Consider the following 16,598-nt stretch of genomic DNA (forward strand, 5'->3'; position numbering starts at 1 on the left):
ATGGCTGACCCTTTGCTGTCTCTATGACCCTATGACCTTTCTCCATCCCCTTCCCCTTCTGTTGTTTTTGTGGTATTTCCATGTCCCCACCATCCCAAATCTGCTCCAACTGCACCTGGGTTCTGATTTAAGTCACCCAGGCACTAAGAACTTTACATGTTTGAACTCAATTAATCTTCACAACAACCCTATTATTATTCCTGTTTTATAGACTCAGAAACTGATGCTCACAGAGGTTAAGTAAACTTGACCAAAGTCGCACACCTAATAAGGCAGAGCCCAGATTCGAACCCAGGCAACTTGACTCCAAAGTACATCTTTATTCCACTGTACTATAGGCCACTTATAAATCATATCTATGTGCCATATACAGTTTTCTGATATGTATATCAATAAAAGTATAAAATTACTCTCTCTATATATTCATTTAATCCTCACAGCAACCCTAAATCAAGCAAAGAACCAAAGAGAATATTGAAGACCTGAACAAAATTAACGACTTGACCTAATATTAGTACACATATAGAATTCTGACCTCCATATTTGGAGAAAACACATAATTTTACAGCACATAGAACATTTACAAAAAGTAATCATAAAATAAATCTTAAAAACTTTCAAATTATCGGAATCATACAGACCACTTTCTATGATCACAATACAATTAAGTTCAAAATCATAAAAACATAACATAAACTCATATAGTTGGAAAGTTTTTTTTTTTGTTTGTTTGTTTGTTTCTTTTGAGGCGGAGTCTCACACTGTTGCCTGGGCTGGAGTATAGTGGCACAATCTTGGCTCACTGCAACCTCCGCCTCCCAGATTCAAGTGATTCTCCACCTCAGCCTCCCAGGTAGCTGGGATTACAGGCACCCACTACCAAGCCTGGCTAATTTTTTTGTATTTTTAGTAGAGACAGGGTTTCACTATGTTGGCCAGGCTGTTCTCGAACTCCTGACCTTATGATCCGCCCTCCTCGGCCTCCCAAAGCCCTGGGATTACAAGCATGAGGCACTGCACCCAGGCATATACTTGGAAATTTTGAAGCACATTAAAAATCTCACGGAACAAAAAATAAATCATAAAGAAAACTAGAAAATATTTATAACTAAACAAGGAAAATGCAACATTTTAAAGCTTGTGAGATTCAGCCAAAACAATAATTAAAGAAAACTGTCTAGTCTTAAATGCTTGTTTTAAGAAAAAGAAAGTTAGAAAATCAATAAGCTAGGTATTCAATTTAAGAAGTTAGGAAAATAACAATGAGACAGAAGCAAGGAGAATAGTAGATAAATAATAAGTGCAGAAATGCATAAAACATAAATCATTCTCAATTAGGATTAGCTGGTAATACTCTCTTTCAGAATTAGGAAGTAGAAAGATTATTTCTGGAAAGGGTAAGAGAAGGCCAGTCACACACATACCTATATATATTTTCTATTTTAACTCCTTAAATGAATTTTACAGAAAGAATTACAGGATGATTGCTTTTTAAATGACATTTATTTTTTCTAATGACATAACACATTTTCAAAGGGATATTTGAAAATATTGAACAATGTAAAGAAAAGAGATATAACTAACTCATAGTCCTATCATCAGGAGATAAATATTAAGTATTAACTTGTATATACTTATGCTTTCTTTTTTCAGCCTATAGCATCTGGTATCCCATCCAAGTAATAACTTGGCCCAACCCTGCTTAAGCTTCCAATATTAGGCATTTTCAGGGTGTTATGACCACAGATGATGTAACCATTAACTTTTAAATATTTTTCTGGTCTTTACATATCTGAAGGTTTACACATGTCCACATGTAATTATATGGTTACTTAATTAAAAATTTGGCCTCAAACTGTATACATATATTTGGTTTTTGAGTTTTTTTCCTTTTTACTTTGAATTCACAAGGATATAAAACACACATATTCAGCTTTTTTTGTGTTCAGCTTTTCTTGTGTTCAGCTTTTTTTGTATTCAGCTTGTTTTACTTAAAATTGCATGATTAGCATATAGTCTTCAAGTATAGAATATTTGGTGGCTGTGTTAAAATTTAATTTTCCTGATAGAGATATCATGCTGCATTTGGCTGTACCCCTGATGTGTCCAATGCTGTGTTGGAGTCATTCAGCAAACATCTATTCATAGCCCATTCAATGTATGATGCCATGCTGAATCTAAACAACAGATAGACACTCTGAAAGTATCTGACAAACCGATGAGGTGGACCTTCCAGAAGTCTGTTTACAAGAGGGCTGAGGAGACTCTGGGAGAATCTTTAACAAGATGGTCCTGGATATGACTAGCTTATGGACTTGATAGAGAAATCCTGGGTTGTCAGAGAGGAGAGGTCACTCTGAGTACAACATGGTGTCTGTAGCGTGGGTTTGTCTCCTGGCCCAAGTCCTTTGGATCTCATGTTTAAGTTCTTTGGAAAGTAGAGTGTTATTGAATGAAGCTCCTTAAAACTCTGGAGCCTAAGCATCTTTGTCTTAGCATCCCTCCAACCCAACATCTAGAAAAGGAAGACTTTGGTTGGGTCATTTTGGTTGCAATAGGCAGAGCTGCACTGCTTTAGTGGTGGGGTTTACTGAAATGGTCAGCACGGTGACAAAGAAGAAAGACTATCTAGGAATCCAAGAACAGAAACCAGGCCTAGTGTACACTGTCACTGTGGGCAAAGGCAGTTTTAGGAACTTTTGGAGCAGAAGTTCACATATCTTCCTTTTAATATGATACCGTTATTAACATGAACCAGATACTCTCTCTAAATATTGGCTTCCTTCTTCATCCTTTAACAAAAGTAATACTCCAGTTGCTTCATTCTTGGCTTCCTAGTTCAAATTCTCATGCTTGAATAACCACCAGCCTTGCTTGGATAAGTCTTTTACTCCAGCCTAAGTCAGAGGCCATTAGCAAGACAATAGGCTGCCCAAGACTCTGGGGCTTGCCCCAGTTCGGTCAGCTGGGCCCTGAGTATGAAGGTCACATGGTATATAACATGGCTTGCTTTGAAGATGCTTGTTTCAGCAAAAGCTGTAAACAGGGCTTAAAGGTGGCTGTTGGCACAGCAGGCATCAAGGAGAAAGATATTCTCTTCCGTATCCCCCCAGCCTACTCCCTGGCTTTGGCACAGAGCAGGTGTCGACAGATCATTGTTCACAGTGTCCATGGAGGAGACAAATGGGGAAATAGCAGAAGTGTTGAGGCCCAGTGCACCTGTGATGGAAGCAGTGTTCAGCAGGGTAACTACAGGAAGCAGAAAACCTGGTATGAGCATTCAACACTGAGTGCCTACTGGCTCCACTGTGTACTGGGTCCTGTGGATGGTGGGAAAATATAAGATGTGACTACTGTCCCTGAGGAAATCATGGCATGTATAGGTGGAAAATTTGTAAGTGTTCTACTTTTTAATTACTTTAAAAATAAATATAGGTACTGGTACCTCCCCCTGACACAGGTATTGAACTGGTCAGTGGTCATTTTCTCTTGCCCATTGAGCATGTTCCCTAGCTGCTCACTTATTTTAAGGCTACCTCTTCTAGTCCATCACACTCACCATCAGGAGTCAGAAAGGAAGAGCAAGAGTTTAGATTGTATACGTTTATATAAAACTCTTTTCGGCTTATCTATATCACTACTTTCCTCATTGAATGTTGAATGGAAGTGTCATTTCATGATGTTTGCAAATAATGTTGAGGAATGTGGAAAGAGCATATGCCTTAAAGTTTGGAAAAATAAAAAAAAAATTAATAGTGGAAATATGAGTTTAGAAAATATTTATAGTAAAACATTCAATAAAGAAATCTTGGAAAATATAGAAAAGTGGGAAGAAGGGCCATCAATGCCCCAAACCAAGCATAATTGGCATTTTGTTATATTTCCTTTTAGATTGAGTTTTCATCCTAAATTTTGATTATTAGTGTTTCATTTGCTTTAAATAGTTATACTGTAAACATGAATTTTGACCTGCTTTTTGATTTAACATTCATAATTTTAAAAATATCATTTGTAATGACTATAATTTTACAACCATTTAGTACTCTTTATTTTTTAATTTTTTTTAATATCAGAAAGCATTTACAGTATGTACCACTCTTTACTTAATCCTTCCTCTGAATTTAGAATTTTGAGATGTTTCTAATTTTCCGGAATATTAAATAATGCTGCAATATACATATTTGCATAAAGTTTTCTCTCATATTCTTATTTACTTCCTTAGTATAGATTCTTGGAAATGGATTTGTTTGATCAAAGGGCAGAAATATTTCTGAAGTTCCTGATGCATATTACTTAAAAAACATTCTAAATGAAAGAGTGGCATACTTGCATGTGCAGTGAGGACTGCAAATTTTACAAAATAAACACCAAATGGAGAAAGCACCATCATTTCAATATTGTCCTTAAGTCTACACAGTTGATATAATACTTAGATGGCCATGTCTTGATAATGGAAAACATTTTTGTTCTTATTCAAATGATTCCAGGCTATAGGAAAAAAGGAAAAACAAAGTGATTAAAGTTATAAACTTGGCTTGATTAGTAATCCATAATCCAGGTAGCAACATAAACTTATATTTCATATTCAAAATATGATAGAACAGAAGCACATCTCTTAGAAATTTGTAGGAAAAGTATTACACATTCTATGTTGCTAAACAAAATGCAAGATATCTCATTCATAAATTTTCTTCTCACTGGACTTGTTGATAGCAGTTTCAACCATAACTAAATTAACATTAGTATTTTAGCAGATGAAGTAGAAGTAATTTCAAGAGGATAAATACATATTTCCCTTCTTCTTCAAAAGCACTCACTATGCACTCAAGATAAAGGTTTGTTAGTTGAATGTAGCAGCATTCAGAAGAGAAGTTATTTCAATGAGATAAGGTTAGGAGCCTTTGCTTATCTTATGAACAGGGAAATTCTTGATAAATGGCAAAATTTCTTCATGCTTTGAGTTATCTCTATGTAGAATACTAAAACATTGCTCATTCAAAACACTTATGAAGCCTTACCACACAACAAGAAATGCAGATTTTACAATTACTGAGTTGATTCAACCCTTATACATAAGCCAAGACACATTGGGATATCAGAAAAAAATGAGATATTAGAGCTTGAATAAAGACGAGGGTAATAGAAATGGGGGGAAAGTGATGGAATTCTAGAGTCTTTTCAGAAAGCCTCATTGAATCCTGGGAAGTGGGGATAAGATGGATGAGCTACAGGTGCCCATGAGAATCTGTTACCTGGATGATCACTGAATAGCTTCCACACAGTATCTTGGATAATTGCATGGCTACTCTGATGAGGCAGATGATCACTTGAAGCCCACTGAGGGTTATGAGAATGGAAAATAAAATGATGTTCCACTCCACAACATGTGCAGGTTCCAGGCACTGAATCCATATGCTGGAATCTGTAAGGAAACTGAGAGAGACCCAGGGCCAAATCTACATACTGGGTTCAAGGAAGAAAGCTACAGGTATTTGTATGTTTGAGAAATTACTGTGTGACTAAAATATATAGTCTTATATAAATATATAAAATTACTGTGTGACTAAAATATATTAATTCATATTAGATATGAATTAATATATTTAATTCATATCTTCTAATGCTCCAGGAAATAGAGACACTCTGAGAATTACTTTATATTGTTAATGGCTCTTGTCTCCAATGGGAAAGAACACTGAATATGAAATCAGAATTCCTGGATCTGTAGGATGTTGAGCAAAGAACTTTACCCTTCTGGCCTACAGACTCTTATCTTGATAATGGGGTTAAATATCTAACCCCAGAGTAATTGTGAATATTTCATAAGAGTGTGTATACAAGTGGTTTGGAACCTGTAAAGTACAACACGGATGTGGTTTTCTGTTAAATTTCCCTAGAACTATCTCATATCCCCATTTGCCCCTATCTCCATCTCAGCCGCCAGGGAAATCAGTCCCTCCAGATCCCTCCTCTAGACTGTTCCTAGTACATGCTCTGCACAGATCATCTAGCAATTTAAAACAAGATGACTTGCAATGTTGCAGGAAGTCAGGGACCCCAAATGGAAGGACCGGTTGGACCCGTGGCAGACAAACATAAATTATGAAGATTTCATGGACATTTATCAGTTCCCAAATAATTCTTTTATAATTTCTTACACCTGTCTTTACTCTAATCTCTTAATCCTGCTATCTTCGTAAGCTGAGGATGTATGTCACCTCAGGACCACTGTGATAATTGTGTTAACTGTACAAATCGATTGTAAAACATGTGTGCTTGAACAATATGAAATCAGTGCACCTTGAAAAAGAACAGAATAACAGCGATTTTTAGGGAACAAGGGAAGACAACCATAAGGTCTGACTGCCTGCATGGTCAGGCAAAAAAAGCCATAGTTTTCTTTTTGCAGAGCGCCTATAAACAGGCATGCAAGTAGGAGAGATATCACTAAATTCTTTCCCTAGCAAGGAATATTAATATTAATACCCTGGGAAATGAATGCATTCCTTGGGGGATGTCTATAAATGGCCACTCTGGGAATGTATGTCTTATGTGGTTGAGATAAAGACTGAGATATGCCCTAGTCTCCTGCAATACCCTCAGGCTTACTAGGGTTGGGAAGCTCTGCCTTGGTAAATTTGTGGTCAGACCAGTTCTCTGCTCTCAAACTCTGTTTTCTGTTGTTCAAGATGTTTATCAAGATAATACATGCACTGCTGACCATCAACTCTTATCTCCTAGCAAGGAATATTAATATTAATACCCTGGGAAAGGAATGCATTCCTGGGGGAGGTCTATAAACAGCCACTCTGGGAATGTCTGTCTTACGTGGTTGAGATAAAGACTGAGATACGCCCTGGTCTCCTGCAGTACCCTCAGGCTTACTAGGATTGGGAAACTCTGTCCTGGTAAATTTGTGGTCAGACCAGTTCTCTGCTCTCAAACCCTGTTTTCTGTTGTTTAAGACGTTTATCAAGACAATACATGCACTGCTGACCATCAACTCTTATCAGTAGTTCTGCTTTTGCCCTTTGCCTTGTGATCTTTGTTAGACCCTTATTAGTAGTTCTGCTTTTTGCCCTTTGAAGCATGTGATCTTTGTACCTACTCCCTGTTCTTACACCCCCTCCCCTTTTGAAACCCTTACTAAAAATTTGCTGATCTGAGACTCGGGTGGGCATCATGGTCCTACTGATATGTGACGTCACTCCCAGCAGTCCAGCTGTAAAATTCCTCTCTTTGTACTCTTTCCCTTTATTTCTCAGCCAGCCAACACTTATGGAAAATAGAAAGAACCTACACTGAAATATTGGCAGGAGTTCCCCCGATATTGCAAGGCTCTTGTTTTTTTCCCAGACTATGATACTGTTTAATCCTTCTTGTAAGCTGCAGAGGGACATAAGTGCCCTGGCAGGGTTGGGGAGGAACATAGAAGCTTGCCCTGACACCCACTCCCTCCACTACCTCCACATGCAGCTCTATGGCAGCATTTACTTCATTCATTGTAATTCTATCTGTATCTATATATTTATTTGTGGCTGCATCTGTATCTGCATCTATTTCTATTTCCTTAGCAGGCTGTGTACTCTGAGAGCACTGACTATGTTTTGTTCACTCTGAATTGCCAGGTCTAAGCTCTAAGGTCATGCTTGACAAATTGTAAAGATCAGTAAGTATTTGTTGAATGAGAACTAACTCAGGATCCTCACCAGCCACCATGGCAGTGACTAAACCTGCCGGCTACCTGGCAGGTGGGGAATGTCATGTGGCATAAAGGAATATACAGGGAAATAATGTTAATAATAAAACCTGAAAATTTATCACATCGTATTTGTCCATTACTTCCATTTAATTCTAAATTCTATGAGGTAGAAGTGATTATTGTTCCCAACTTACAGAGGCTCAGAGATAGCCAGATATTTGTCTAAGTCATGTAGCTTATAAGTAGGAGGGAGGGACTTGAATCTTGATCTATAACCACCAAAGACCTGTACTCCAATGGCAATGTTCATTCATCTTAAGATTTCCATCTCAGTAGAATGTTCTGTCAGGTCTGTGTGAGTTTCTGGAGGGAGAGGACTCTGTGTGATTTACCTCTGATTCTCCAGTACTTAGTGCAAGGCTTGGACCTAGTCAGTGCTCAATGAATATTTGCTGAATAAATGCACTAATGAATAATTGATATGCACAATTCAATATTAACACCTGCTCCACACTGTATTTGTCAAGCCTTGGAAACTTCTTGAGGGGACCAGAGACTTAGCTTCCCTGTGTTGCCACCTATCAATGTTTCACCTTGAAACATTTTTATATAGATGGAAATAGGTGAAAACAAGCCTCCGGGGCAGCTTAAGGGAGTAATGGAGGGGCATACAGGCAGCCTAGAGAGTCATGACTTAAAAGGGGAAGTTTTGGTTTTGAGGTAGGGAAAAGTTCAGGGCCTGATGGTATTAAAAAGGGGTCTCTCGCACCTAGTGGGAATTTCTACATTAGGGTCTTCTTTACTGAGCCCCGCCAATCCCCCAGGAGTGTCTCTTCCAATTTCTCAGGAAAGCCTGAGGTTATTGTCTAGGTTTTCCTGACCTGAGGGAGATTCATGTTTGCTAAGAAAGATCATGGTATGTAGCACCCTGTAAAAATCTTCAGAATGAAGGCAGGTACAGGCACAGAAGCAACTCTGCCATGCAGGCCTAGATGCACATGTAAGACCTCAGATGGACATGGGCCTTGAACAATAAAGCCAATCATGGAGAGTTGAGAAGAAAATATAACTTCCCCAGTGAATGGTACAGACATTCCCTCATTTTACTCCATTAGAATTCTGAGCACAGGATAAAAACAAGGAGAGATTCAATGGACTTCTTCTGTATTTCTTTCTGGGCCCCGCTACCTCCTAATCTGCATCTGGTGCTGGGAACCCAATAAGCCCAGCACAAGGCTAGTGTGAGGCATTCTGAGATCTGGGTTTGGGTTGTGAGACTCCTGACTGAATTACTAGCCTTCTGAGCAAGACCAACTCTTTAGACACTTCTCCAGTAAAAACTGCATAAGCTCTGGGTCATTTCACAAACTCCTGCACCTAATCATGTCCCTGGATCACAGACTGCACTTTCCTGCTCACCCTGTCTTGTTCTATCTCTTTATCATCCCTCGTACTATAGCCCTGAGTGGCACCATCCTAGAGCACCATGGTTTCTCTCCATCCCAAGCCCTTTCACAGTTGTAACAGACCATATGTCCAATCTGGCCATAAAACAAAACTGAGTTCCTGGATCCACCCAGGCCATAAGCTCCAGCTGTTACCAGACCAGACCATAGTAACCACACGACTTTAATCTGAGGTAGGGAGAAACACACCTTTCATTTGGATAGCTCCATGACAGCCTCAAGACGTTGAATGAAAAGCGCATTAAAAGACTGAAGAAAAAAATCTAAACAAAGATCTGTGCAAGAATAAATTGGTCTGGATGTTAGTAAACTAACAGGAAAATTCTGCGCTAAAACAGCTACATGGAACCCCAAAGTGATCATGGAAAATGAGCACTAGCATGAGCATGAGGCCAGGTATTTCTGATTTTCTGACCTCCTTGGTTTGGGGAATTATTCCTTACCGTCCAGCAGTGCCTTCAAAAGCATACTCCCAGCCATCAAGGGTGCGGCAATATGGCCCCTGGATAAGACCCAAGGCAGAGATGACCAGGCAGTATCCAGAAAAAGCAATTCCAAGGGAAGAAAGGATAATCGACAGCAGTGTCTAAATTAAAACACAGAAGCAGGTTAGTAGCATAGAATGCAATGACAAGGGAATATTGTGGAGAAATTATCAGATAACTACATTCCCCTATTCATCCAAGCTCATGCAGTCTATACAATACTAAATGCCCACATACAAATAAAAAAAAAAAAAAGTAACCCAAACCTATTTGATCTTAAAAATAAGTTTTTAAATAATGTTTTGTTTGGCATCATATAGAGGTAACTAGGTAATTTACTAAATTTATTCTTTCCTTCTGGAATTTTGATATCAAAATAATGATCACCTCTTAAGAAAATGCACTGAAGGACGTGATCAATCAACCCATAACTATCTATTGAAGACCTGTTATTTTCTAGGTAGAGTGGGTTCTCTATGCAAGTGTGAATAATGATGAAGAGGAGGAAGAGGATAAGGAGAATGGTAGAAATGCAGGAGCACTGGCTTAGAAAATTTGGTTGTATTATTTTTCCTGATACTATTTTAATTATTTTTAAAGTGCCAACTTAAAAAATGCACATCACATACACCCAACAACATGGATGAATCTAAAAATTATTATCCTGGATATAAAAAAACAGATAAAAAAAGACAAATACTGTGTGATTCCACATATATAAAATACAAACTAATCTATAATGACAAAAAGTAAATCAACAGTTAATCTTTTGGGATTGGCAGAAATATTCTGTTATCTTGACTGCAATGGTGGTTTCATGGGTATAGTCAACTGTTAAAACTCATGATATTGCATACTTTTAATGAATGCCATTTATTATATGTAATTTAGCCCTCAATAAAGTTTATAAAGAAAAAATAGACTAATAGAAACAGTTAGGAAAAAGTAAGATTTCCTAATTTTAGGTATCTTTAAATGTTGATTTTCTGAAAGCACATCAGTAGAACAAAGACGGAGGAAAGACTAAGCAAAATGGAAGATGATCTTGGCAGTAAATTCTTGATCTCTGTACCGTACTCAACAGTAGTGAGGGTACAATACTGTCAATACTTTTGTGTTTCTGAGTGAGAGGAAAGAAGGCTGGAACCCACTCAACCATCCTCAAAAAACTATTGCTCTTACCACATATTTTTTGCTGCAGTTTTCACTCTGGCAACATTTATAGTTGTTATTATTCTCCAGTACCAGAAGAACTGTTGCTACTATAAGCATCTATAGGAGGGAAGACATGAAATGTTAGCAATGAAATGCTCATTTACATTTGTACTTCGAGGACAGTGACTTCAAGCACAGACTCTGGGGTCAGGTAGATCTGGAGTTGAATCCAAGCTCTGCCAGTTTCTAGCTGTGTGAATTTGAAACAACTTCTCTATAAAATTGTATCAAGAGGTTGTCATGAGGTAATATATGTGACATTTTGAGTATAGTGGTTGATTGATAGTAAGTGACTGATAAATGTTAGCTATCACTATCATGGTTAGCAACCATCAAAAGCTAATGATTAAGGCGAAGTAAATGGTATGGACATGAGAATACCACCCTGAGCAGCAAAACCTGCCTTTCTCAATGACTCAGTTGTGGAGAACCAAGGAAAATCATTCAGCAGGCTTGGTAGTTTGCCAACCTCTCTTCGTTTACTGTCCTCTGGGAATGCAGGTGAGAGGCTCAGTTAATCCGAAACCATATCTCTTTAAAGTGACTTCAATTTCCCCATGCATTCAAACCATCTCAGGTTTAAATTGTTTCAATGTGTTTTGTCTGTATCAAGCCAACAAAGTGGGAGAATCAATGCATCTTATGGCCTTTTTAAAATTTTATTTTAGGCAAAAGGACAGAGCTCTGGAAAGAACATGTATTTCTTTACCATTATAATCTCTGGTTAGGCTAGATACAGACCATGAATTGCTTATGGGAAATTCTCCACCCAGTTTTTACTCTTACTATTCAGGACTGAATCCTACAGCTGAGTTCACTGTTATTTTACTCTTTGTAGCCAATGTTTCTAGTTTCCAAATTTCTTCAGCTTTCATTAATTTTTTTGTTCATTTAATTATTTACATATATTCTTCTCCTTTTCTCCTGAAAGGATTTGATGCAGTTATAGTAATATATTTTAATAATTCCTGGAAAATGAAAAAAAATAGAGAACAGGTTTCTTTTCCCAGTTTTAATTTTTACATGGAATATAAGCAAAAGAGTCCTATATTCCCCTCCTTTCAACATCGTTAGTTGTGACAGACTGAAAGAAATTCTGGTCTAATCTTAGTTATGTCTTGCAACTCTTCCATCTATTGCAATTGCATATTGAGGGAAACAATGATGAGACAAGGCCAAAGCATATTAACCAGCTTCATTACAATATTGATAGAGATAATTAGACCTGGAGCCTATAGTCTTATTGCTCAGACATCAACTGTCGAAAGAGACACTGCCTTCTTTTTTTGTTTTAAAATGTAAGTGCAATACAGAGGAGTCAAGAATAATGGAGGTAAATTACACATAATTCCACCAACCTCGTGTGTCTTCATGCATTTATTTCTGGTGTTTTCCCACATGTGTCTATTTGACACAGCTGCAATAGTAATTTACCCACAACGTTGTTGTGCCTTTTTTCACTTAACATGAAATAATGTGCATTTTCCATGTTGTTACATCTTCATAATTATAATTTTCACCACTGTATGAAGTGAATATACCATAATTTATTTCACTACTTCTCTGTAAGATGCTTCTTCTAATTATTTACTATTATACCAATGCAGCCACAAACATCTGTGCACATAGCTCTTTCCTTATTTTGGATGATTTCCTCAGAATAAATGATGAGACATAGGATTACTGAGTCAAAGGACATAAGCATTTTCATGGATCTTGATATATTACACCAAACTCTTCCCCAAAAGACTGACATTTATTTGTAGTGCAGCCAACATTAGTTATGTACTTATTTTATAGCAACTTCAATAGCATTAGGTATTAATATTTTAAAGTTTATTAATTTAATGTGCAAAATGAATAACTAAATGAAAATTGCTTTACAACATAGCTATTCAAATGTTACAATTAAACACCCCTAAAACATGTAGAAATAGATCATAATGAATTTTCTTCTACATTATTGGTGGTCTGATTAGCTTACAGTCCATAATGCATTACTACTGAGTATAAACCCAAAGGATTATAAATGATGCTGCTATAAAGACACATGCACATGTATGTTTATTGCGGCACTATTCACAATGGCAAAGACTTGGAATCAACCCAAATGTTCATCAGTGACAGACTGGATTAAGAAAATGTGGCACATATACACCATGGAATGCTATGCAGCCACAAAAAAAGGATGAATTTGTGTCCTTTGTAGGGACGTGGATGCAGCTGGAAACCATCATTCTCAGCAAACTATCGCAAAAACAGAAAACCAAACACCACATGTTCTCACTCATAGGTGGGAATTGAACAATGAGATCACTTAGTCACAGGAAGGGGAACATCACTCACCAGGGCCTATTGTGGGGAGGGGCTGGGGGGAGGGATAGCATTAGGAGAAATACCTAATGTAAATGACGAGTTAATGAGTACAGCACACCAACATGGTACATGTATACATATGTAACGAACCTGTTCGTTGTGCACATGTACCCTAGAACTTAAAGTATAATAATAGAAAAAAATTAAAAAAAGAGAAATGACTTGACCAGGAAATTGTCTTTTCCTCTGAGTTGCCAACATGATTTACTATCAGTCTGTTTATTTTTAAAGAACACAAAGTCATCAGGAAAACGTTCATGGATTCTTACCATTGATAATTCAATTTACTTTTCAAAAACTCCCTCCATTATTAGGGTCTCAACGTAGGATTATTTAATGATGACATAGCTCATTCTTTAATAATCATAATTACAACAGTCACTGACTATCTACTACATGTCAGTCTCTCTCCTGGGCACTTTATCTATATATATACATATTTTATCTTGAAAAGTAAATGCCATTATTCACATTTTTCACATTAGAATACTGAGGCTCAAAGATACTGAGTAACTTGCTGAAGGTCCATGGCACAAATGACAGAACTTAGATTGACATGCAGGTTTGTCTGAATATTCAAGTCGCTGCTTTTTTTTCCATGCTGTCCTAAAGCCCATTCAAGCTAGAAAGACATGAGTGCAGAGAGAAAATCTGTTCTAGAAAACGATAATGCCACTGAAGATCAAATAGCTCAAATTGATATGCAGTGTTCATGAGAACATACTATTTTTACAGGCCAGTGTCCCACAGACTTTCGTTAGGACTAATTTCCTGCATTACTGAAGCTGAATTGCTGAGCAGCTTATTGAAAACAGAGTTATGCCCCAAATCCTAGCAGATTACCTGCCCCTTCATCCCCATCCCTCTTTCAAATCCTACACCTAAGATTAGCAGAATGATTTTTCCATTGTTCATTATTTTTACTAGGTACAAGGTAAGTCTCAATTACAACTCCCCCTTCTCTCCCAAGTCTCCAAAATCACACTTACCATGATGCCTGAGAAACAGATTCCTTCAAAATACCACACGTAGTTGGTGAGTTTATGGCTGGATGCATAGGAAGTTTGCCCATTCGGGAAATACAATAATATGTTCACGATTATACTCCAAAGTGCAAGCGGAATCAGCAGACAACTTAAGCAGCCTCCACACTTCCGAGACCCCATTTTGCCCTGCTTAGAACCTGTGGGAGATTTCAAGAGTATACAGCCACAGAAAGTCTAGTTTTCTTCTTCCTACCTGACCTTTTCTCTCTCTCTCTTTTTTTTTTTTTTTTTTTGTTTTTGTTTTTGTTTTTTGAGATTACCTACCACTTTCAGGGCCAGAGCCCTTCACTTCATATTCATGAGGAGCCGGGGAATTGGAATATATCCGCAGCCGACAATCTCAGTGTGAAATAGTGGTTTACTGTTTGGAGAACAATAGACAATGATCAACAACTGAAGAGCTGAGCTGGTCTTCATCCTGTGCCAAAGGAATGCGGTGTTTTTCACTGCTTTTTAAAATAAGTCATTTTCCTCTGGATTAAAGCACTGAAGGCTTAACCCTGACCCTGTGTTAAGAAGGAAGTTGGGGGGGGCGGGGGGACAGGGATTGAATGTAGCAAATTTCATCCAACAGTGGAGAGAGGGTTAAAGAGAAAACTACCAAGGAGGCTTATATTTAGAGCTTGATATGTTTGTTAAAATGTCCTGACTTTACCCTCTTTATGTATCTGTCTTTCACCTAGTATGCTTTTTGTGTGCTCACTATTCACCAAGCTTTGTTCAAATTGCAAGGGATACAGAAAGGACTGAGAAAGGAACTGGTGGATGAGAAAAACAAAATATCTTGGTTAGATCAGTACAGCTTTCCTTCCAAGAGTTTGCATCTATTATCTCTACCTCTCTGAAAAATCATAACAGAAATAAATGCATATTTTCCCTACTATTAAGAAAACAAAAGTAGGGCTGGTGCAGTGGCTCACTCCTGTAATCTTAGCACTTTGAGAGGCCGAGGCAGGTGGATCATCTGAGGTCAGGAGTTCGCGACCAGCCTGGCCAACATGGTGAAACCTGATCTCTACTAAAAACACAAAAATTAGCTGGGCATTGTGGTGGGCGCCTGTAATCCCATTTACTCCGGAGGCTGAGGCAGGAGAATCACTTGAACCTGGGAGATGGAGGTTGCAGTGAGCCGAAATCGTTCTACTGCACTCCAGCCTGGGTGACAAAGTGAGACTCCGTTTCAAAAAAGAAAGAAAGAAAGAAAGAAACTAGCAGTCCAGGTTCCAAAGAGGTTTCTCGGCACCCCCTTGTGGATATGATTTTTTTCCCTCTAGTGCTTTTGATCTAAGTGCATCAAAAAATCTGGGCATTAGACATTTTTTCCAGTCACATAGAAGCAGCATAAAATAATATTTACTAGAGTTTCTGGGATGATTGGGAAGAGAATAATATTTTTGGTTGAGTATTCATTGAGCATCGCTTATGTGGCAGGCACTGTGCTTGATGTTTTAAAAGGTTCACTCTGGCTGCTGCGTTGTAAATAGGTGGTAAAGGGTGTGGAGGAGATAAAGGAGATGAGTTCTGAAGCCATTTCCACCATCCAGGTAAGAGATGATGATGACTCGGATCATGATGGTAGTAGTAGCAGAGGTGGTGAAAAGAAGCTGGATTTGGGATATATTTTGAAGCTTGTGCCAACAAGATTGGTGGCAGATTGGATGTGGGTGTAAGATAAAGAGAAGTCAAAGACGACATAATTTGGGCCTGAGAAACTGGGAGAATAAAATTGTCATTAACAGAAGTGAGCAAGTCAGCTGACTGAGCAGGGCTGGGAGAAGAGGGATGACATGGTCAGTTTCGAACGTACTAGGTTTTGAAATATCTTTCAAAAATCCAAGTGGAGATGTCAACTAGGCGGCTGGATATACAAATATGAAATTCAAGGAAGAGGTCTGGTTGACATATAAATATGACAGTTGTCAGCATATAAATGGTATTTAAAGCCATGAGATACTAAGGAAATGCATGTTGATAGAAAAGAAGCCCAAGGACTAAATCCTGGGCAGCCCAGGACCGAGTTTGGGGGCATGAGAGGAAGGCAGAAAGGATACTGAGAAACGGCCAGTGAGTCAGAAATGGAGATCGGGAGCTTATTCTCAAAGTTGACTTTCAAATGCTGCCAAAGCGCACATCATATGAAAGAATGGAGAATCGGCTACTGGGTTGAGCAACGGGGAGGTCACTGGTGGCCTTGATAACAGGAGCTTTCTTGGTGAGTTAGAGATGAGATGAGAGTACAACTGGAGTGGGTTCATGAGAGAATGGGAGGAGAGAAATTGGAAATAGGAGAGGTAACTCTTCTGCAGAG

General features: G+C 38.1%; 1 protein-coding gene across 3 annotated transcripts; it reads right to left on the reverse strand.

The window, feature by feature from the left end:
• Positions 1-1,989: 1,989 nt before the first annotated feature.
• Positions 1,990-15,464, reverse strand: TM4SF18 (transmembrane 4 L six family member 18). 3 transcript variants are annotated; one of them, XM_023215431.1, is made up of 7 exons: positions 15,396-15,464; positions 14,555-14,651; positions 14,234-14,427; positions 10,836-10,925; positions 9,612-9,754; positions 5,253-5,433; positions 3,765-4,488 (listed from the first exon to the last, which is right to left on the reverse strand). In XM_023215431.1, the coding sequence occupies exons 3-7, from the start codon at positions 14,408-14,410 to the stop codon at positions 4,474-4,476; spliced, it is 606 nt and encodes a 201-aa protein (XP_023071199.1). In that variant the 5' UTR covers positions 14,411-14,427; positions 14,555-14,651; positions 15,396-15,464; the 3' UTR covers positions 3,765-4,473. The 3 variants fall into 3 exon arrangements, with proteins under 3 accessions (XP_023071198.1, XP_023071199.1, XP_026305618.1); XM_023215430.1 differs by lacking the exon at positions 15,396-15,464 and having other exon boundaries at positions 1,990-4,488; positions 14,555-14,803; XM_026449833.1 differs by lacking the exon at positions 15,396-15,464 and having other exon boundaries at positions 14,234-14,742.
• Positions 15,465-16,598: the final 1,134 nt, after the last annotated feature.

The sequence above is a fragment of the Piliocolobus tephrosceles genome, chromosome 2, assembly GCF_002776525.5.
Source record: "Piliocolobus tephrosceles isolate RC106 chromosome 2, ASM277652v3, whole genome shotgun sequence".
Classification (NCBI taxonomy): Eukaryota; Metazoa; Chordata; class Mammalia; order Primates; family Cercopithecidae; genus Piliocolobus; species Piliocolobus tephrosceles.

What these genes read in the sequence shown, in the direction of transcription:
- TM4SF18 (XM_023215430.1), bottom strand. Translation starts at nt 14,410, where the DNA reads ATGGGGTCTCGGAAGTGTGGAGGCTGCTTAAGTTGTCTGCTGATTCCG. An exon ending in ACTGCAGCAAAAAATATGTG is followed by an intron (nt 9,755 to 10,835) that starts GTAAGAGCAATA and finishes GTTTTAATTTAG; the next exon opens with ACACTGCTGTCGATTATCCT. An exon ending in TTTGAAGGCACTGCTGGACG is followed by an intron (nt 5,434 to 9,611) that starts GTAAGGAATAAT and finishes GGTCTCTCTCAG; the next exon opens with TTTCCTTACAGATTCCAGCA.